At 43.1% G+C, this 23,926-nt stretch overlaps 1 protein-coding gene across 4 annotated transcripts in view; it reads right to left on the bottom strand.

Moving 5' to 3' along the window:
- Positions 1–23,926, bottom strand: part of Epb41l4a (erythrocyte membrane protein band 4.1 like 4A) — a 203,473-nt gene that overhangs the window by 12,048 nt on the left and 167,499 nt on the right. For all 4 annotated transcript variants that reach the window (XM_027400694.2, XM_035440209.1, XM_027400695.2 and 1 more), the window contains 6 exons: positions 23,478–23,568; positions 20,449–20,532; positions 19,821–19,934; positions 17,112–17,159; positions 16,078–16,155; positions 1,072–1,191 (listed from right to left, as the gene is read on the bottom strand). In XM_027400694.2, coding sequence (XP_027256495.1) covers positions 1,072–1,191; positions 16,078–16,155; positions 17,112–17,159; positions 19,821–19,934; positions 20,449–20,532; positions 23,478–23,568 — 535 coding nt within the window. The remainder of the gene's footprint in view (positions 1–1,071; positions 1,192–16,077; positions 16,156–17,111; positions 17,160–19,820; positions 19,935–20,448; positions 20,533–23,477; positions 23,569–23,926) is intronic.

Genomic DNA, 23,926 nt, shown 5'->3' with positions numbered 1-23,926 from the left:
CAGAGTCAGGTAGAAATATAAGGGTATTTAATAGGGAAAAGCCTTACTTACAGAGTGAACCAGCCAGCCGGTGGTAGTCTGTACAGCAAGAAGCAAAGAGAAACCGAAACCAAAACGCAGTCCCCCCTACTCACTCTGACCATGCCCTCACAAGCCCTCAGGTATTCCTGTAGCCAGCCCCTAAGAAGGCATGGCTACAGCTTCCCCTACAGCCTATCAACCTGACATTGTGTTCTCAGCTTTCTTCCGGCTTCCTCAGAGATAGATACCCAGCTGGTTGTTACATAACTTCCCACATTCATCCTCTCCCTGTTCAGACACTATTTTCTCCTCCCAAGAGTTAAGGACACCATTACAGCTGACCACCCAGGATCATAAAGGCTTTGCAGTTAGTCCCAGCTCACTTGACACAGGCAATGCTTGGCAAGTGGAGGAGGCATGAACGGCCTAACTCTTGATATATAGACTAATGCAGACACATGTAGTCATACCACTTTATCAGCTAACAGAAAATTGATCTGGGGGACAGGCAATCTCACCACTATGGGGTAACTGTGCTCATACATGTCATTGCCTAGCAACAGGAGGGGCAGGCAAATCTCAGCATTGGGGTGTAACGAATCATTCAATGACTACTGCTCACTAATGGTAATCTGACAGGAAGCTAGTCATGCCAGGTTCAATTTAGAACAAGACTTCCGAGAATTCTGTAGACTCAAATTGAGCGAAGCAGCAGGTGTTTTACCAACAGACAGGCTTCAGAACAAAAGAGGTTCTAGCTATCTGGTAGGATGTGTGCATTTGTTGAAAAACAACACGAGACAAAAAATATGGGTTTTGATAGCCTTCCTTTGATAGCCTCCCATGACATTTTGTTTTGCCTGAGCTCCAACTTCTAAGCCTTCAGAAATGGCTAATGAATGGTACACATGTAAGAAGGGAAAACAACCAATAAACAATGGCTGCTTCTGGCCCAAACAAAGCCCTGTAAGTGAGCAGACCTGAGCACCTATCCACCTGCTCTATCAAGCTCCTTAATTTGGAACCAAAGATGAAAAAGAACCCACGTACGAACGAGATCTGTGTCTGGATCGCCTGTTGTTAGGATCCACTTGGGTTTTTTCCTTCTGTCGCCTTAAGACGGCTTCCCACTGAGGCGCTGAATCCACCATGTCATTCTCCTGCCTTATTCTGAAAAGACAAAGCAGACATCTGGAGTTCACACCCATGCCACACATGGTGAAACTCACTTGGGATCAATGAGGACTCTGAGCCATCTGGGCAGCATAAAGAGACCCTTCTCAGGGACAATGAAGAAATGTAAAGTTAACATCCACCCATGGATGAAAATGAAAACGTAACATACCAAAATCTACAGGACACATGAAGGCAATCACTTGAACCTTGCTTTTTCAATAAGAGGATAGCAATTTGATTACATCATAAAAGCTGAGAATCAAAAGCTGGATTAATATATCCTTAAGTAGGTCTATGTACCCGTACATATATACACATAAGCATACTTCATATTAAGTCTATCAAATAGTAACTTATTTTAAAGTATGTCCTTCTGATTTTCTGTATCTCCTTGGTCTGCTGTAGTATCTCTCTTTTCATCTCTAATTCTGTTGATTAGTCTTCTTTCTCTGTCTTTTGGTTAATTTGGCTGAAAACTTGACAATCTTGTTAATATTTTCATAGAACTAATTCATGCAATTGATTGTATTGTCTTTATCACTTCTATATTATTATTTTCAGCCCTCAATTTAATCTCTTCCTGTTTCCTATTTGTGGGTGTTGTCTGTTACTGTTTTTCCAGAACTTTCAAGTGTTCCATTCAGTTATTAAATTGAGCTCTCTTGGGTTTTGTTTGTGTAGGCAATCTATGTAGAGCCATCAACACTCCTCTTAGGACTGCCTTCATTGTGTCCTACAGATTTGGGTATGTTGAGTTTCTGTTTTCATTCAATTCTAGGAATTTTGAACTCCATCTTGATTTCTTCCTTAACTCACTTATCACTTAGTGGTGTGTTATGTAGTCCCACGAGTTTGCATACTTTTTGCGGTTTCTATTGGGGGTGATGTTCCCATGTTCTTCCACTGCAGTCAGAGAGAATACAGGGTGTTATTTCACTTTCACCATATTTGTTAAGACTTGCTTTGTCCCCTCTACATGGTTTTGGAGGAAGTTCCGTAAGTGTGGAGAAGATAATGTATTCTTTAGTTTTGTGAAATGCGTTCTTTAGTTTTGGTGAAATGTTCTGTAGATCTTGGGTACATCTGATTTATGATGTCATTAACTCCAATCTTTATCTGCTTACTTTTTGACCAGGTGATCTGTGTATTGGTGAGAATGGAGTGCTGAACTCACCTACCATCACCTGTTAGGCTTAATCTGTGGGTTTTTTTTTGTTTTTGCTTTTGGTTTTTTTTTGTTGTTGGTGGTGGTTTTTGTTTATTTGTTTGGTTAGTTGGTTTGGTTTTTCGAGACAGCGTTTCTCTGTGGCTTTGGAGCCTGTCCTGAAACTAGCTCTTGTAGACCAAGCTGGTCTCGAACTCACAGAGATCTGCCTGTCTCTGCCTCCCAAGTGCTGGGATTAAAGGTGTGTGCCACCACCGCCCAGCTTAATCTATGGTTTAAATCTAGTTTTACAAAGTTGGGTATGCCCACATTTGGTGTGTATATGTTTACATTGTAATACCCTTTTGATGGATTTTTCCATTATCAATATGAAGTGACCTTCCTTATGTCTTCTAATTAGTTTTGGGTTGACGTCTATTTAGTCAGATATTAGGCTAGCTACACCTGCTTTTTTTTTTTTTTTTTTTAGTTCCATTTGCTTGGAATACTTTTGCATACCCTTTTACCCTAGTGTGTCTTGTAACATGATAAACAAAAGAGCCAGAGACTGATATTGGGGTCCAAGCTTCAAACTGAAGATCAAAGAAGCAAAGCAGCTGGCCACTAGCTCTGCTTACCTCTACCTCCGGCTGAAAGGGCTGATCCTGTCTCCACAAGTTCTCACCAAGCCTCAGACTTCTGCCTCTACTCAGTGTGGCTGGAGAATCCAATGCCTGATGCTCACTACTGAAGATCCTTCTCCTGTCTTATATACCTCCTAATGCTGGGATTAAAGGTGCTTGATAGCAGATGCTGAGATCACCTTTGTGTGAGATGTTTCTTTTAGGACTGGATCAATTTCCTGTAGTCAGTGTGGCCTTGAACTAACAAAGATCCTGAGTCCTGGGATTAAAGGTGTATGCCTGCTTCTAAGGTTAACTAGTATAGCTGCTTTGCTATTTTGATCTCCAGTGGCTTTGATAAATCATAAACAACATCACCACAGTGTCTATCATTGATAGTGAAGTATTTTTCTTAGAGGCACAAAAAGATGGATCCTATTTTCTAATCCTAATTGCTAGTCTGTGTCTCTTACTGGGGAATTGAGATCATTAGGATAAAGAGTTATTATTTAAAGATGCATATTGATTCCTGTTATTTTATTGATTTTGTAGTATTATAATAGGCCTCTTTTGATTACATGTACTGGCATTGCTGTGTTTATTTCCCATGAACTCATGTTGCTGAACGGCTGTGCAGGCCTTTGGAGTGGGAAGGAGTGGACCTAGCTGGTGGTGTAATGGAAGGAAATCCCAGGGGAACCACACAGAACAATGAATTGGAAAGGAGCCTAGTTTGCACAGCTTGAAGAACACTGCTCCATCTTCTCAATGCAGAATAAACTGGAAGTGAACATACATATTATGGACATTAACATTAGAGATATGAGAAAGTGCCAGGCGTTGGTGGTGCACGCCTTTAATCCCAGCACTCGGGAGGCAGAGGCAGGCGGATCTCTTTGAGTTCGAGGCCAGCCTGGTCTCCAGAGCGAGTGCCAGGATAGGCTCCAAAACTTCACAGAGAAACCCTGTCTGGAAAAACCAAAGAGAGAGAGAGAGAGAGAGAGAGAGAGAGAGAGAGAGAGAGAGGAGAGAGAAAGAGAGAGAGAGGAAAAAGTATATAACCCAAGGTCATCAACCATCCTTTGAAACTAGCACTTCCATTTAACAACAACATATGGGAATATATGCTAGCTTATGTATATGTGGGCACATTGTATATCCACACATTTTCATGACTGCACTATTACCTATAATCCTTCTACATCGAAGAGGACAGAAACCTACCAGGTTTGCTGGGAGACCTGAGACTTTCTCAGGACTAGGGGATCAGGGTTCAGTAGATGCTGTCAGGGAAAGAATATGGTCAATATCAGGTCCCTCCCCTAGGAGCCCATGCCTTGATTTCTGGGTTTAGGATTAGACATAAGATTCTGAATGGCATCACTGTACAGTTCATGGGCAGGCTTAAATATCACTACATATTTCAGGGTTTATCAGGAAGTCAGGACCTTCCATTATTGAGTTCAAGTCTCCTAGCAAGGCTGAGATGACTTAGTCCAACACGTACTTTCTTCTAAGTACAGACATTCAAAAGGAAGACAAGTGTGAGTATATTCTCATCCATTGTAGAATTCCGAAGGCTAACCATCATATCCAGATGATAAAAACAACAATAACAACAACAAAAACCAAACTAGCCAGGCATGGTGGCACATACCTTTAATGCCAGAACTCAGAAGGCAGAGGCAGGTGGAGGATTTCTGGGAATGTGAGGTCAGTCTGGTCCAAATAGTAAATTCTAGGCCAGCCACCTACATAGTAAGAAAAACAAAATCCTGGCAACACACATATGGATTCCCTTTGCCTTGCCAGTAAAAAGGACTAAATCAAAATGAATTTCAGATTATACTTTAACTTTTCAAACTGGTAGCCTCACATAAGGCCAGTGAAATCCTACCACTTCATAGCCTCATGACCCATGTGCTCTGAACACAGATGCCCTCTACAGGTGATGCTGTTTCATAAATATTCTACCAGATGCATTAAAAATGCAAGGCTGGTTGCAGAGTCACAGGAGAAGCAGTCTTCCTGAGCAACGCTGCTGTGGACACCCAAGTCCAGCTCATAATGAAGTTTGGAATTACATGCTTACAAAAGGTCTCTGGTTAATGATGCCTCATTACAAGAATGAAAGTGTCATTTCTTCCATTACTGAACTGTTCCAGAAGACATGGGTGCAATCTGGGAACAAAAAATCCTAGCACTCAGAAGCAAGGATATTTTAGCACTCAGCCCTTAAATGCAGGGGTTATCTATTCCTGTCTTTACCCAAATCACTTGCAAATAAAGGAAATATTTATATGGAAAAAAAGTCTCCTATAATGATTTTCTTTTTTTCTCTTGAGACAGTTTCATCATGTAGCCTGCACTCTTGACCCTCTTGCCTTGAACTCCCAAATGCTGACACTCTGGGCACGATTCTAAAGTCTTGTTTATTCATAGGTGTGGGATATGCGTGTTTTTTTGCTACCTTCCAGCTACACATTAATTTTGAAATAAGGACTTACATTGTGAGGAACAGAAATGTTAAAAGCCCTGAACTAGCACTCAACCTTTAAAAATACCACAATCAGGAAATTATCAAAGGCAGAGAGGGTCCATCATCATTTATACTACAGATCTAGTTGTTTCAAATGCTACAAAACCGAACCACGAAACCTAACCTGCCTGAAATCTCTCAGTCTCAAATCGATATTCCACACACTTTGTCTGTTTCTCCACCTGAAAGGAGAGTCAACAGATAGTGTGGGAAATATATCCTAACAAGACTTTTGCTTTTAAATTAATGTATGGGGGGGGGAGAGAAGAGAGGGAGAGGGTAAAAGAGGAAAGAGGAGAGGGTAAATAGGGGAGAGGGGCCTGGCAATGGTGGCACATTCTTTAAATCCCAGCACTTGGGAGGCAGAGGCAGGTGGATGTTGAGTTCAAAGTCAGCCTGGTCTACAGAGTGAGTTCCAGGACAGCCAGGGCTACACAGAGAAACCCTGTCTCAAAAAAGGGAAGGGTGTAAAAGGAGGATGGGGGAAATGGGGACAGAGGAAGAATGTTTTTAAACAGAGCCACAACAGTTTTTCAGGGCAGAGGAATTCTAATATATTTTCTCCACTTCTCACCAGGCTTTCACGGTCCACCCTTTCCTAGGTTACCCATGCAATTTAGATTCTGACTGCACTCGACACTTAATTAACATTTCCTAAGGTTGTGAAGATGAAATGCCACATAGTCACTTTATAACCAAGTGAAGATAACAGCAATTCCTATTCTTTCCTCTCTCCTCAATTAGAGCCCTGCCTCTTCCGCACTAATCTTTGTATTACCAAATGAATTCTTACACAAATCTCCCTGGGCTCTCCTCTGTCCTCCCCCTTTATCAGTTTTGTTCTTAATGGGATCTTCCTTTATACCAGCTAATTCACTGAGATGGAGGCCACCTTTATCGCTGAACCTGAAGTCTTTTGGAGCGAATGCATAAGCCCTGCTCTTGAGTTCTATCTCTTCCCCACTTGGCCACTATCTGACTCGGCAGAGACTTTAAGAAAACCGCTTATCTCTTTTGGTCAGGTCTCACTCTACTCATGTGAAAAATTACTACAAAGATCTTTTCTAGCTTTAAAACCCAATGTTTCTCTATTTGTGTTTTATTTCCAAACCAATGAGACACTAAGGCAAAGCTCCTCTCTTGGACTGTGGCATAACATCCTTGACAATTGCTTTGTGTGACCACTCCGCTGCTAAAATTAAATCACCAGCTCCCAGCAGACTAGGAACTTGTGTTCTCATCAACTACACTCATTTTTACCTCACCTGATAGAAAGCAATCTTCTTTTTGTTTTATTTTTGTTGGTAGCTCTTCTTCCCTAGGGAAATTTATTGGTTCCAGGCATCTGTTGATGTATTCTCTAAAGGCCAGGAAACAAAAACTGCATTTGCTTTGCCAGTCTTCCCTTGCCATCAATAAATTCCTCTTATTTGCTCCTCAAGTTGTCTTACCTTCTTCTACATATTCCTCCTGCCCCTGCTACCACAATGGATGACCTTTGATGCAGTTTCACGATGAAACTCTCCTGTCTTTATGATTTTGAAACGTCTCTCACCCTCAGTAATCTGGCAGCTTGTCTCCAGGGTGGAAGCTCTGCTACCCCCAGACTCCCTGTCAACCCGGATTATACCCTGGAGTCCTACATCACCCATATCTCAGGTCTACATCTTGGTACATCCTAGTAAAATAGAAATCAGGAGTCCTTGTGTCTCAGGCACGGTGACCTAAGGTCTGCCTACACCAGCTGTCTATGAACTGTCCCCTTCATAACCACAATTTGTATCTTGTTGTTGCTTTTAAATCAATAGGGAATTTTGCAAGGAAATTGACTATTTTTCAGGTTCATGGAAAGGAGCCCATATGGTTTTAAATCTGCCAACATCCCACGTGCATTTTCCCCTAGGGTTAGTGTAACAACCGCCTTCTACTCCGTGTGTGTGTGTGTGTGTGTGTGTGTGTGTGTGTGTGTGTGTGTGTATGTGTGTGTATGTGGTGTGTACATGGTGTTTATACACATGTATGAGCCTGGGGCACACGCTTAGGGAGTATAGAGAAAATCATCCAGCATTATTCTGCTCTAGCAGTGTCCACTTTCTTCCTCTGAGACAAGGTCCCTCACTGAACCTGGAGCTAGTCTGGTGGCCAGCAAGCCCCAGAGAGGCCCCTATCTCCACCCTCCCACCCACAGTATTAAGGTTATAGGCATATTACAGCCACACTTGGACTTTTATATAGGTGCTGGAATCTGAACTCAGGCCCTCATGTTTATACAGCAAGCACTCTTTTTATTTATTAGTTTTTGGAGATAGGGTCTTTCTATTATACAGTTCTGGCTGTCTATAACTCACAGTGTAAACCAGGTTAGCCTCTAACTCACAGAGATCTGCCTGCCTCTACTGGGATTTAAGGCAAGAGCCACCACACCCAGCCTCTGCAAGCATTCTTAAAGGCACTCTCCCCACAATCTCCCCAGCCATGCCTTTAAAAACAAAACAAAACAAAACAAAACAAAACCAAAAAACCAAAACCAACCAAACAACCAAACAACAACAACAAAAAAACACTCTCATGACAAAACCCTCCCCAAGTCATTGTCTTCTGACTTCTCCCTACCCGGCTGTCTCATCTCTGTTAGTTTCAGGGCTGAATTTCTGCCATGAAAACATGCTTCTTCCTTAGAAAACAACACAAAAGCCCTTCTAGGACACATTTAAGACTACCTGAAAAAAAAAAAAAAAGACTACCTGAAGCTATTCTTCCAATACCTCAGGTAGACTAACTGGCATTAAAAGGCAGGGACAAACTCCAATAGCTCCGTGCCAGAATGAACTCATGTTTCAAACAGTGACTTCATTTTTGTTGGAGAGAGCCAGCTCCACTTTCCACTCCCTCCGGGGCCTGCAGAGAGCACAGGGCAGCTGGATGTTCTCATTAGTTTAGCAGCACCTGCCTGTGCAGGACACTGTCTACATTCCACATGGCATTATCTCCCGAATCTTCACAAACTTCCTGTGGGGAAGACAGGGCAGGTTCTCTTTCCATCTGAGCCTGAGAATGGAAGATTCAAAGGGTAAAGTGACCCGGCCATAGCCACAGAAACTTGGGGATCGTTTGTGTAACACAGGGCTCCCTGATTTTCACAAGAGCACAGATGTTTCACCTCCTACTGTTTGTGGTGTGAGCTCCGGGGAGTGAAAGCAGGGAAGGGCTCAGCAGGGGTCCCGCTGCAGAAGTGCTTTACCTCCCACCCCAAGCTTCTCCCATTTCTCCAATTCTAACCCTCTCTGGGCGGCAGGGTTACTTCCTTTTTCACTTATGCAAGAGCTACTAGCCCACTTGCCTGTGTCACTTGCCTCCCCAAATTCCCCACTTTGAGACTCTAAGCACCTAGCAACACATCAAAGCCATGGAGCAAGTGAGTAACCCACAGACACTCCCGTGTGAGACCCACAACAAGAGCCGGATATTCTGCAGACTTCTTCCTTGCATGTGAAGAATGTTTTTATCAAGCTCAGGGCATTTACAGGCACAGCTGGCATATGAAAGGCTTCATTCCGATCAGTCCACTTCCCAGGTCCTTTCTTTAGCGTAGGTCTCGGACAAGTTCAGGGTACATGTTCCCTGTGCTCAAACCTACAGTGGTAAACTGACTGGCCTTTTTTTTTTTTAGTTTTTTATTAGCATATACTAATTATAATCAATGGTTTCATTATGATATTTGATACAAGTGCATGGCGTCTTTCAATCATATTCTCCTGCCACCCTCTCATGTTCCTTTGACGCTCTCACTGACTCCCTTCCTCTTTTCAATTACTGACTGATCTTTCTGATCTAAGGGACAAGACTTGAAATTCTAGCCAATTAAAACAAATATAATCTAATATTCACATAGATTGTTAACTTCTAAGTGCCAGTATTTTGACAGGCTCCCAATGTGACAAATGTAACCAGATCAATTGTTTCACTAATGGGAACAGCAAAGGAAGCTCTGGCTAAAGCTTGAGCAGGCTGGGGGTGGGCTCAGCTGATCCAGTGCTCTGTTAGCATGCTTGAGGCTCCATCTTCTGCACTTCCTAAACCAGGTGTGGTAGTGCACACTTATAATCTCAGCCTTGGGGGAAGAGAAGGAGATGCAGGACAACCAAGTCAAAGTCACCCTTGGCTACATATAAGTTTGAGGCCAGGCCGGAATACCTGAGATCTTGTCTCAGAATAAGAAAGTAAGTAAGTAAATAAGGAGTGAAAGAAAGAAAGAAAGAAAGAAAGGAAGGAAGGAAGGAAGGAAGGAAGGAAGGAAGAGAAAGCTAAAACGGTTTAGTTCTTAATCCTATCAGTAAATTGAAATACAAATTTCATTTTCCAATACCAACCCTTCACTACTTAGATCATAACCAACACATCACACCTCCTTGGGAGATCACATAAAAAAACCCTTAAAAATCTGGTTTAAAAACTATAGATACCATTGCCAAAAAACTGTGTATCTGAAGCACACACAAGTTACAATGTCCCTTAGAACAAATGCATTGACGAGGATGAGAACGCCTGGGACAAACAAGTGTGGTACATGCCTCTAACCCCAGCACTCAGGAAACTGTTCCCTGACCGGAGTTACTCCATATTGTGTAACATGGGGTGTTTCGGGGCTATGTCCTGACCTGAGAGATTCTACAGGCTGCTTTTGACCCCACTGTGAGTGCAATGTAGAATCAGGATGAGTCTGCACCTTGGGGACACTTAACCTCTCACACAACTGCACAAATTGATGACTTAATCTTAAAAACAGAAAATGTGCCTCTCTGTGAATGTATAAAAGTATATTGGGACTGAAGGAACACATGGGCATATCGGTCATGTGAGGAAAACCAGGCCCAAGAAATTACTGGAGGCATCAAATTGAGAGATAGATTCTAGAAATGGTTCTAGAAATGGCTACAAAGGCTTAAAGGGCTGCTGCAGTGTTCAAGGAGTTTCAAGGAGGCCTGAGAAGCAGAAGCTGATAGGGAAGAAAACAACTCCACCAAACACTTTGAATCTCTATCAGCTTTACCTAGCCATTCCACAGCACACATGCATACACAGACAGACAGACAGAAATCAATGTTCTTGCTGGGATGTGCAATGTGGGATCTGAGAGGGAATATTAGCAAGAAAACCTGGATGAAAGAACCGGGTGTTGCCTCCACAGGCTATGGAGGGAATCAGTACCACTTGGCAAACTGCTGCCAACAAAATCCACCCAGCCTACTTATTATTTAATAAACTCTGCCATGGTAGTCTGTTTCTGACATGATAGTCGTCTGTTTCTGACATGGTAGTCTGTTTCTGACATGGTAGTCTGTTTCTGCCATGGTAGTCTGTTTCTGACATGATGTCCTCATGACAATGCAGCAGGAGAATCCTGCACCCCACAATGAGATCCTGTTTTGAAAAACAAACGAAAGAATGACTGACAGAATGCAAATATGTAAAGTTAGGACAGGCAGGAGGTTGAGAAAATGCAAAGCAGAAGAGGAGAGGGGAGATGAGAGGGCAGCTGAAGAAGCAGGGATTCCAGACTGGACTAGCCTGGGACCCGGCACCCCAAAGCACTCTACCTCAAAGATTCCACTTGATCTGACACTCAACAAAACACATCAGTTATCATGTTCTGTGGCCCATGTTACAAAGACCTAGAACACTAAGAATTGAGCTGGTAAATGAGATGCCCAGATGTCACCACAGCAGAGCCCAGATGCTGACCCAAATTGTGTATTGTCCCATCACAAACCAGTGGCTCCTGTGCAAAGGAATAATTCAGGGAAGACAGGAAAGGAAGGGCAAATGGGAAGGAAGCTTAGAGAAGACAAAGAAGGAAATCATAAAACACAGAGTGAAACAGGCAGCAAGAAAACGAAGAGGAGATGGTGTAACTAGGAAGGCTAAGGGGGAAGGATCTCTTTGACTTGAATCTTGAGCAAGAAAACAGCCAGGAGTGGTGGTGTACGTCTTTAATCTCAGCATTTAGGAGGAAAAGACAGGTGGATCTCTGTGAGTTCAAAAGCAGCCTGGTCTACATGGTGAGTTCCAGGACAGCAAGGGTCACACAGTGAGACTCTGCCTCAAAACAAACAATAAACTTTTATGACAAACTTCCAGCTGGCTATAAAAAGGTAGTGAAAATTTACCCTCTCAGATCTCTCAGCCTTGAAGACAGTAGGATACTCAGTGGCATTATGACAGCAGCCATAAAGAAAACTGGAACGGAATGGAGGCAACATAAATGATGCCAACATAGTGAGGGTGGGCCCTTCTGCTGTGAAGGAACCTCGCAGAAACACATCTGTAAGATGAACTGCCTACATCCTCATCAGTTCTGAGCTCAAGTGGGTGTGTGTGTACTTACTCCAGATGTTGGTGTAGATTTTTGACTTCTTAAGTGGTGCTAAAAGCCTCTTCTGAATGAACTCCATTGTAAAAATTATTTCTCTTCACACATGTGTGTGAAGGAATGTTAAAATGTTGCCCATGTAAACAATAAAGTAGAAGTAAACCCCAATGGGTCAAGTTTATGGGGGAAAAAGAGTAACAGCAAAAATCACAGCATTTCCAGAGTGGCCCCAGATCTAACAAAGACTTCCTGGTATAGGGATGTAGCTCAGTTGGTAGAGTATTTGCCCAGCATGAATGAAGCCCTAGGTTTGATCCCTAGAAGGCACATCAAACAGCAGAATGGCTATAATCTCAGCCCTTGAGAGGTGGAGACTGGAGAACAGTGATTGAAGGTCAGCCTATGCTACACTGCAAGTTTGAAGCCAATGGAGCTTCATGAGACCCTGTCTTAAAAACGCCAAGAGGGAGTTCTCTTTATATATAAATAGACAGATGGACAGACAGACAGACAGACAGACAGACAGACAGACAGACAGACATTTGCAAAGTCCAGAAGGAAGGTAGAGGAAAGTAACCAACATCTGAAGACCACATACAACCTCCAGAAGGAAAACTAACTCCGAAGATCCACAGGACTCACAGACATTTGCACAGTAGTTTCTCCTCTCCCCAAGGCCACAATTTCTCATAGTAAGAGGGGGAGAGTGGGGTGCATCAGGGAGCAGGTGCTCACTTTGAAGATTAGGAAACACTTGGGAGATGGGAGGACTGCAACCCAAACTAGTAACATGTGAAAAATACGTAAGGATATCTGATACCTTACAAGCTAATAAAAATATAAAACAATAATAATTTGAGTGGAGATACCTTGGGGGATGAATAAAGCTGCTCTCAGAAGCCATAGACCAGAAGTGGTTCCATATCCCTACAAGCTGCTAGTCAGGGATGAGCTTGAGACACCCCCCACACACACACACACACAAACACTGGTAAATTGCCATTGCTTGCTCATCAGATCTGGATAGAAAGAGACCTTATTGCTGAAGATACCACACACTGTAGTTGCGGGACATAGGAAAAAAATCAAGCTGCAATTGGGCTGGAAGCTCCCTTCCTGCTGGCTAGCCCTCATGGTACAGTAAGGTGTTATGCAGGCTGCTGGAAAAAATTGTTATCAACTGTGGTTTTCAGTTGTGGGCTCCATGTGCAATAATACTGACTTGCCAGGCAAGATGAACCCACTGGTGCAATATCGGCAAGGCTGATGTGGAGATAACCAGTGCTTTAAGGCCTTCTCTACAGGAGGGAATTCATATCTGGTACCATAAATCTGGTCAAAAGCCTGTGGTTGTGAAGGCTGTAGACTGCAGTGGGGAAGCTTCTGCTGTTGTTTTGCTAGGCATGACGTGCCTTTTAAACTGCCTTTCAAACACCTAGGCATATGTATATAGAATAATGCTAATGTTAGCACTGATCATTGAAGTTTCTTTTTTGCAATGGTCAGTGGTAACTCCAGAGACTCATACTGGTTAAAGGACCAAGAATAAATACTATTGAATGCTCAGCCATAAACAGAACACTCTTCCAAGGCTGAGGGAACACTGAAGATAAGGCGGCAGTGCAAAGTGGGGAAAGCAGAGCAAGGCGTTGGTGGCACACACCTTTAATCCCAGCACTCGGGAGGCAGAGGCAGGCGGATCTCTGTGAGTTGGAGACCAGCCTGGTCTACAAAGCTAGTTCCAGGACAGCCTCCAAAGCCACAGGGAAACCCTGTCTCAAAAAAAAAAAAAAAAAAAAAAAAAAAAAAAAAAAAAGTGGGAGAGCAGGATGTGTCACGGGCTTTTAGGCAGGACATGGTTGTTGCACTCTTGGATTCTCATCAGATGCAATTACCTGCACAAGGCTAGGCTTGTCAACAGTTTGTCGCAGAAGGGGAAGGGGGCTCAAAGGGCTCCACCCCTCCCTACGGATTTATATGCAGTTAACATTGATTAGGACAGGAATGGACATTTTCTTCATTGGTATGGACATTGGTAAAGGGCATGTACACCTGTAAACAACCTTAATGAAATTCTCTGACTGGGTTATCATCATCATTTAAAAAAAAAAAAAAAGAAGAAGAAGAAGACATGACAGTAGAGGGGAGGCTAGATTAGAAGAGGAACCAGATTAGTGAGGGGGGAAGAGGACACAAGAAGGCGATGGGAGTGACTATGATTGACATACATACATGTGTGGAAACAGCATAATCAAACCAATCATTACATATAATATGTGCTAATACAATTTAAAAATAAGTTTGCCCAAAAGTTGCTGCTAATGCTAGTTGGAGGGGATGGATTTAGCACAGCACAGTGGGCAAGTGGCACCCAGCCTGCCTTCCTCGAACACCATTGCTTGATGAGGCAGAACCTGCATGGATGGAGATCAGAGCCAGGCAGGTGCCTTCCTCTGCCTGTTTCCTGCCATACCTCATCTTCTTATGACACAGGAACTTGCATGATCCTCAGGCAATATTGCCAGAGGTGAAAATCAATTGCAAAAGCCTTTTGGATCCTTTCTGTAAAATGTTGAGCCTATGCTTTGAAAGCTATTTCTCAATGCTAGCATTACAAAGTACATTAGCATCTGAACATTCAGAACCAGTGCCATGCTAAGACCAAGAAAGCCAAATTATAAAACAAACAAAACAAAAACAAACAAACAAACAACAGCAAAAGCTCAAAAACTGTGGGAAACAGAAGTTAACAGTCCCCATGGCAGGGGCATAAGCGTAAGCCATCACAGCAAGACCAGCAATGGGAACTTTAAGAATCCAGTGGCAACCTTTCAACTCTGTTTCATTTTTAATAGCACACGGCACCCTTAGCACATTTGGCCCCCAAAAGACACTGTTTTTTGTTTATTTTTTGTTTTTTAAAACAGGTTATCTTCCATGCAGTTGAGAACAGGTCTTTAGAAGCACAGTTTGGAAGATACTAAATAAAACAAAAAGATTGTGCCTTGATGAGTAAGCACACGTTGTTAAACAGAAAAGCCAAAGCCATTTGTTTGGTACAAAACTGCTTGATTTTACAGAAGGAGGAACACACCTAAGGGAGAGCCACCTCTCATAATTGGATTTTCACAGATAAAGAAACCGAAATTGTTTCTTCGAGGAGTGTCATAACACACAGAGATCTTGCAGCTACCTAGTGTAATCCCAACCTCCTAGAGGGCAGCAGGCAGAAAACTCTCCTGAGCAAGTGGCCCACACTGTCACAAAGCTGTCAGGGCTGCTATTCTACAGGCTTTGTAGTCAGAGGGAAGAACATCCAGTCCCTGTGAAGCAAGGCTTCCAAACACTGAAGAATGACCTTGGAGAGTGCTCCAACTTCTTCATCTCACAGAAGAGAAAAGAATGGCTCCAAAAAGAACAAGCAGGTCTAAGCTCCACAGGAGGTGAAAAAGGACTCTCTCCCTCCACATCTCGGATATCTTAGTGCTAGATGTGTCTTTGCTGTGGCATCTGCCTTGCATGTTGGAGAATGCTTGGCATCAACTCTGGTCAGCAGCAATCTCTCCTACCCAGATGTGGCAAAAAAAAAATGTCTCCAAACTCAACCAAAAGTCCTCTGACAGGGCAAAGCCTTCCCAGTTAAGAACCACTGGCTTTAAAACTTGTATGACTGACAAATAAATGGTTTGGAACTAGGGAGACATGATTAATGCAAGAAGCCAACACTAATGCTGATTACATATCAACTGATCTTATTAACAAGCTCTTAAAAACTGACTCCTACAAAGGTGACCCAAACACACTGGCCTGTTGTGCCTCATGTCACTGGAAACACAGGTAGATATAGAGAGGCTAAGATTAATAGAATCTCTAAGATGATGAGCCTCGCTTCGGGGCTAAGTAAAATACACAAATATCATATGCTGAGGTACTTCAAGGAGAAATCTCCATACAAACGGCCAACTCCTCCCCATCTTAGATAAATTCAACACACATTATTCCCTAAATATAGAATTATCTTAAAAAAAATAAGGATGTACTTAACTATCAAATTGTTTAATGATCTTACCACAGAGATAAGAAACTCATAAAACAGAGATTTCCCAAACAGTGGCCTTTGGGTCATCAGGGAAGAAGGCAGACTAGTGACCTCAGGGCCAGAGACAGTGGCAGAGCTCTAGGTACAACAGTGTTTAAATATTACCTGTTTCTCTTTTTACGGTGCTCTCTGTTAGAATTTTCTGATTCACTACCGCTGCTTGTGTTACACCGTGAGCGTGATCTGGAGACAAAAGCAAAAACGTAGGAAAATTTTATGAAAAGTTATAGAAAGGTTCATCAGGTACTCTAGAAGTAATTTTGGAGAAAAATCACTAATCCAAACACAAAGAGCCATATTATCCCTCTCCCAGTAAGTGTTTCTGGACTCAAACAATTGAGTTAAGTCTATATAGCTTAGAGAAAGAGCAAAGTAGGAGATAGAGAAAAGCACATTAAAGGAAATGTCAGATTCCCAGAAAGGACTCCAAAGACCCAGCATGCCTAACAGAAACTAACATGGCAAAGCTAAACTCCACGATAGACAAAATAGGGATGCTGTCTCATCTTCTCCAAGCCTTTACAGGGGCAGGTAGAATTTATTCCTACTGCTTTGAATTTGTACTGATCATGTGACGGGTTTCACCAACAGAAAGGTGAAACTATGAGGTATAGAGGACAGCCTTCGAGTAGCCCCAAACAAGGCCATTCACTTCTGCCTCCTTCCAGCCACCCTCTAAAGAAGCCTGTGCCTGCAACCAACCTGCCAAGATGCCCCATGAGAGAGACCCTTTGGGCAACACAACATTAGCTGTCATCTGACCACTACCTGTTCAATCCACTTGGATACACACACACACACACACACACACACACACACACACACACACACACACACACTCACACACACACACACACACACACAAGATGTTGCTGCTTTAAGTCAAGTGTGGAGTGGTTTACAATATGGCAGGGTATAGCCTGAGACAGCTCCTCAAAGGAACAAAAGGAACAGGAAATAAAAGAAATGTCAAGGTTCAGAAAAAGTGGAAGACTGAGATCCAATTAAAACTGGAGCGAAAACCCACAGATGGGTGGTACAGTCATGGCAGCCATAGCAGAGGGAAAACCTCCACTCCTGCCTCGACTGTGAACACCCCCATCCTTTCTGCTCTCTAACCACTCCGGCTGCTTTCCTACCTCCTCCTCTGCTTTAGGTCTGAGTCTTCACCACTGTTATGAGCTTTCCTGCGGACAACAAAAGAAGAACTTACAGAAAGCACTCTTATCAACAGCTAAGACAGCACAGAGTTTCACACCAGTTAGTCCAGATGCCTTTTGTATTGGCTCACTTGCCACACGTTTATATCATGTGTATACGTCCAGCCCTATGACAGGTCCCAGAAACACCACTAGCGGGCCTCAAGAACCCAGTCATCTAGAGCGAGGCTGTGGTTTATGTATAAAGCCCATGTTGGATAAGCTACATTCATCCAACAATAGGGTTAGCCTGTGGTTTCTAGGTATGTAATCCTCTAAGCCAATTTTCAGATGATTCCAGCACTCACTCACTTGGATTCACTTTCTACCATCCTGGCCTTGAATTCCTTGTTTCTTCTGTAACAACCCCATCCACCACCACAACTCACCAACCTACATCTTCATTAAACTTTGACCTTTACTATCTCTAACCACCTCCAGACACACCGCCCCCTACTTCCTGTTTATCTTTAAGCACTTCTAGTTTAAAAAAAAAAAAAATGCAGGCACCGAAGCCAGACCACATGAATAGGAATCCATCTTCCCCACTGAAGAGCTTTGTGACTCAAGCTACTCCTTTTAGTGGCTTGGTGTTTTGTTTTATGTTTTAATTTTTATTTTATATGTAAGGTTGCCTGCATGTATGTCTGCATACCATGTATGTGTCTGGTTCCCTCAAAGGTCAGAAGTCAGTGCTGAATCCCCTACAACAGGAGTTACAGATGCTTGTGAGCTGCTATTTGGGTTCTAGGAAACAAAGCTTGGTTCTGGAAGAACAACCAGTGGTCTTAACCTCTGAGCCATCTCTCCAGCCTGAAGTGCCCCCATTTTAATAGAACCTCCCATAAACAGTTGTGAGGAAGAAGACAATGGGGCTGGAGAGATGCTGCAGCAGGTAAGGGCATGAATTGTTCTTGTAGAGGACCTGAGTCCAGTTTACCAGGCAGCTCACAATGACCCGTAACAGCAGCTCCTGGGGATCGAACACTGCAGGCACCTGCATTCTTGTGTTCGACCACCACCACCACCCACCACCCCCCACCCCCCCACACAGAGAGAGAGAGAGAGAGAGAGAGAGAATCTAAAAATAGGAAAAATAAATCTTCATGACAATGCATTTCGAGTGAAAAGGACATGTGTCACTGTAGGCTGTCACTATTACTGCTTAACTCACCTATTGCCACCCTACCCTTTATCTGTCCCCATGAGCTCTGTCTATTGTAACCTTGCTCAGCTTAGGTTTCCATTCAGTAACCTCCATGCCAGTTCTCAGCACTACCCCCAACTCTGCTTTTTATTCCATCACCCTGGCAAACTATCACACCAGGTATCCAGGTGTTCTGGGCCAGTCACAAATAGCTGGTTGAGCATCAGTGGCCAGAGGGACTGAACAAGAGTGTGTTCAGTACCCTGCTTCCCTGGTTTCAGTCATGCAACAGTCTGACACCTTTTTCTGGCCTAAGTACTGTTCCTGTAGAGCGCTGCCAGCATCTCCTTTGGTGTCCTTTGGCTAAGAGGCCTCTGTATTAGCTTGTCTCTGCTTTCTCCTCCCAAAGGAAAACGTGGCACCAAATGGAACTCTTCCATCTTCCCTCCACCTGAAACAAGAACTTACCACTTCCCTGTTACTTATGGAACTATCTTGACAACAAAAATGGGTTCCCCCACTACCCCCACATGCTACATGAGTCCTGACCATTCTCTCAATCATCTGCATTAGCTACCAGCTTACCTCTCACATATACTCAACTTTCCCTGTTAAAACCCTTTTAGCAGCTTTTAATATCATCAACTTTTTCTTAACACCATGTATTTATTTATTTATTTATTTATTTATTTATTAGTGTGTGGGAGAGGTCAGAGGACAGCCTGAACTCAGGTCACCAGACTTGGCAGCAAGCACCTTTACTTGCTGAGCCATCACACTGGCCCTCAACATAAACTATGACTCTTTACAACTCCTCTTCTTCCACCTGTCCCTCCTCTCTTTCAAAGCTAAACTTCCTGAGAGATGTCAAAAAACTCTGCCCCAAGTCCTTCCATATATCAGCCACTTCTCAGCAGAGTGGACATGGTCTTCATCACCACCACCGGGCTTCTGTCTTCCCATTGCCTCTAACATACTTTAACCGAGTAAGACACACTGATCCATGATCCCTGCCCTTATGCTAATTTGGGGGTAATTAAGCATCCACTCAAGCAAAGTCACATGTGATTTATAAAACAGCAGGTTCTCAGTCTCTGCTCTGAAAGAGGCTCACTGATGCTTACACAGCAGTATCACTTTGAAGGACAGCCCTGATGACACTAAGTGTAGTTCTAGTTCCCAATGTAGTAACTTCTAACATGTATTACTGATACCATGAAGTGCACATTACATAGTTGGCATACTATCTATGTTTTTAAATTACCCAATTTAATGCAGAAAGCACATGACTACCAGTATTTTATATAAAAAAAATTCTCTAAAACTGTTTCAGATAAATACTTCAGAGCCTATAACTTGCATTACTTGGGGGAAAAAAAAAACAGGCTTACAGTTATCATGAGGAGACAAACAGTAGCGGCTTTTTGAGGATCATGTTACAAAAGCTAGCCTGGGACCCAAAGCCTCTGATCACAACGGAATCAGAACTGTATTCAGCTCACCTTCGCCTCATTGGCTGCGCAGAGTCATTGTCACTGCCATAGGAGAGGTTGCGCTGGCGGGTACAGGGAAACTTTGGTGACTTAGTGCGATCATTGGGAGAATTGTAGAGTCCACTGGAGTGAAAGAGAAAATTCATGTACCAGCTCCGGAATTTTTACAAAAGCAAGTGTGCAGCATTAGCATTAATGTCATTTGGAATCTTTTTCAGAACTATACCCTTACTTTAGATCAGTTGTTCTCAACCTTCCTAATGCTGCGACCCTTTAATAGAGTTCCTCATGTTGTAGTGACCCCAACCATAAAATTACTTTGTTGCTACTTCACAACTATAATTTTGCTACTGCTATGAATCATAACATTAAACACCTGCTATGTGAACCCCAAAGAGATTGCAACCCACAGGTTGGGAACCACTGCTCTGAACCATCACACAGGCTTGTGGGTGACTTCTTTACATACACTGGCTTTCCTTCCTACCATTCTAAAAGGTTTCACATTAGGAAACATGCTACTGACATCCACTTCAGCACTTCTTGAAGCCACAGGGCAGTTAGTGTCCTCAATCGGGTTAGCTGTGACAGATATGCCTTCTGCTGCCTCTTTGTCTAAAGACTCTGAGCTTCTTACCTCTGGGGTCCATTTTCTTCCCATGGCGCATGAGATTTGCTTCTTTGGGTATCGGGGCTGTTTTCATTCTTTGATTTCTTAAAACTTTAATAATAAAGAATGGAAAATTAGTTGACCAAAAATTAAAGTATGTTAATTCACTCTGACTTATTCAGAATTATTTAACAAATGTTAAGATGTATATATATACACACACATATTTCCTTTCTTATAGCTGTGACTCATTTCAAAAAGAACCCAAAATGGCTGATGCTTTCTCCAGTGGGAACTTTTGTGTCTCTTCCCTGAGTCTAGTTGTAAAAGATGCCAAACTGATCAATTGTTAAAAACTTTCTAAAGAGCCCACTCAAGTGGGGAAGAGGAGATGGTCAGAACTGGGTGAGCCAAAACTAAGGATGTGTGGAAAAGCCTTGTACACACACACACATACATTAGTTGGAATGAAAATGGCCCCACAGACTTATATGTTTAAATGCTTGGTCCCCAGCTGTTACAACTGTTTGGGAAGGATCAGGAGGTGTGACCTGGTTGGAGGAGGTGTGTCACCGGTACTTCGAGGTTAAAAAAGCTGGTGCTATTCCCAGTTAGTGCTCTTTGCTTTCTGCTTATGGGTCAGATGTAACCTCTCAGCTACTGCTCCAATACCACGTCTGCCTGCCTGCCTGCCTGCCTGCCTGCCTGCCTGCCTGCCTGCCTGCTGCCATGCTTTCCTCCATGATGATTGCCATTGACTCTAATCCCCTGGAATCATGAGTTCAGAATTAGATGCTTTCTTTGTGAGCCAAGATACCTTGGCCATGGTGTTCTGTCATGTCAATAGAAAAGTAACTAAGACACTGGGGCATCCATTGACATGAGGCTGACATTCTTCAGCAGTGGCCAGATGCCCTGGCTCCAGCTTTGGCTCTGAGGTACTAAAAGCTAACACTAAAAGCAGGATCAGGATACCCTATCTGACCTCTGCCTGGCTTCCAAATATCTTGGCTCCATCCTTCTGGATCAGAATGACTTCCGAATGCCATTTCCTGACCTAGTATCGTCTTTCTGTCCAACAAATATAACTGAGCCTCTAGTCAAGCCCAACATACTGTTTTAGGGACACCAAGGCAAACAGAAGAAGAGATCAGCAGAAGGGCATAGGGCCACTGCTCACTTCCTCTGGAGTCTTAGCTTGCAGAGAAAAAGATCTACTTAGCTGCTAATCCACTTTTAATCCTGGCCTTTTGAGGGATCTGGATAGTTGTTACAAAATATGACTGTAGCAGAGTTGTTAGTAATATCAACCAAGAGGAGAAAGCGGAAAGTGGGAAGGATGTTGCAAATACAAAACAAACAAACTTCTGCCTTGGGACACTATATCCACACAGGAATAATATACACCTGTAGCATCCAACAAGTGCATTCACAGCAAAGGTTTAGTAGATAGTAGGCATGTTTTACATAGGTCCAATATATTGCTCAATAATAATTTAAAACCGAAATTTCAAAGATAAAATTCCTAAAGTAAATGCTTCCCCTTTGAAATGAGAAAAAAAAATACAGCGGAGATTCAATACAGTAGCGTGAAATGCATGTGTTTACTAAGTCAGAAAGAAAAAGTGAGGGGGAGAGAAGGGAGATGGGGAAGAATTGAGAGATGAAAAAGGAATTGCAAGTAGATGAGCGATAAAGAATAACAAAATCCCAGGTGGCATGGTGACTGTGCTCCTTCCCTACTCTCCCTCTCACTCTGCAGCCTGTCCTGTGGGAGCCGGTCACCCTTCTGATTTCAGGGCTGTCGGCAGCAATGAGTTACAAAGGGGAATGAATTCTTTCTAAGAGGCCAGGGATCTGAATTTGACGTACAGTTACTGTTGTTATGTTGGGTATATCATGAGTGTGCCCTGTACATGCAGATGAAGTTGCCTCCACCCAGGACTGTGAGGCCAGCTAGGGTAATACAGCTAATGAAGACGCAGTCTTCACAAAAAGGCAATGAATGCATCATTCCAAAATGTTGTTCTGTAAGGAGAATGCCCCGGAACTAAAGAAAAGAAAGCAGGCTGGGCAGTAGTAGTGTATGTCTTTAATCCTAGCACTCTGGAGGCAGAGGCAGGTGGATCTCTGTGAGTTTGAGGGCAACCTGGTCTACAGAGTGAGTTCCAGGACAGGCAAGGCTACACAGAGAAACTCTGTCTCAAAAAAAATTAAAGAGAGAGAGAGAGAGAGAGAGAGAGAGAGAGAGAGAGAGAGAGAGACAGAGAGAGACAGAGAGAGACAGAGAGAGACAGAGAGAGATATTGATTCCCCAAAGTCCAGCTGAATGAAGGCACCATTATTTACTAACAAAAGATGGACTGAGGATGATCTAAGGCATCCTTGCAGGTCACACATCTGACTTCTGGGACTTCTCCATGATGCAGCCTCTACAGGGGAAGTGAGCTCGTGAAAGCTGCTCATTGTGTGTTGATAACACTGCTCCATGGACATAATTAAAGATAGGAAAAAGTGACTCCAAAACTCCCGTAACAGAGAACAGAGCTGATCTTTCAGGAACCAACCCGTGCAGCACATTAAGAGGCAGTTTTCCCAGTGGGAGTACCGTTGGGAAAACAGATGCCAAGAACCATGACAGATCTTTAAACATATGCAATCTCGGAATCCTCAGGCTCTGAGACCTCTGAAGTTATAAACCTCTTCCCAGGGCCACAGCTCAGCACACCATTACAAGGAATACAGTATATTAACAAAATATCACCCCCTTTTTCTTCACAGTTCCTTTGAGTTAGTATCATGACTTTAAAAACCACATGGAATTTTCAGTGTGCTGCTGAGGGCTGTAGATCTCACCACCCTGTGACAGCAAGGGCACTTCAATGAGGGGCAGATCCTGGTGTCTGTATTTTGCTGACATAATAACATATCCTTTGGCTCAGACACTATTCACTGGAGCCCCCAGGTTAAAAGTACTGCTCAATTACCAAAGTGAAAAGATTGGTAACCTTGCCAACAAAGTGAAGAACTTTTACGACATAACTACACACACTGACCTTTTCACTGGTGAAGGTGCAATAATTTTAGTTGTTCCTTCATTCTCCCCATTTTCCATGTTTGCAGTTATCCTATTTATGTTGTTTGATCCTAGTAACAAAGCAAAGGGAAAGATGATGACAAAAGGAGAGAGTGAGAAGAAAAATACAAAGACATAGGAGAATTATTTGTAAGTGCAATTTTAGGGCTGGGCAATGACTCAGTCAGTAAAGTGTGCCAGTGCCATTGGAGCACTGGGATCTGAGTTGGGTTCCCAGAACCCACCAAAAAGCCAAGCATACTGACAACTACTTGTGATCCCAACAATGGGAGGTGGAGACAGAAAGGTCCTGTCCTGGAGGCTCAACAGCCAGCCAGCCTCGTCTAAAAGATAAGTCCCAAGTCCCTGTGAGGGACCATGTCTCAAAACCCAGGTACACTGCTCTCAAGGAACAACACCCAAGGTTGT

Source organism: Cricetulus griseus, chromosome 2, assembly GCF_003668045.3.
Source record: "Cricetulus griseus strain 17A/GY chromosome 2, alternate assembly CriGri-PICRH-1.0, whole genome shotgun sequence".
Taxonomy (NCBI): Eukaryota; Metazoa; Chordata; class Mammalia; order Rodentia; family Cricetidae; genus Cricetulus; species Cricetulus griseus.
Note: the sequence above shows the minus strand (reverse complement) of the source record. Positions and strands in the feature narration are given on the sequence as shown.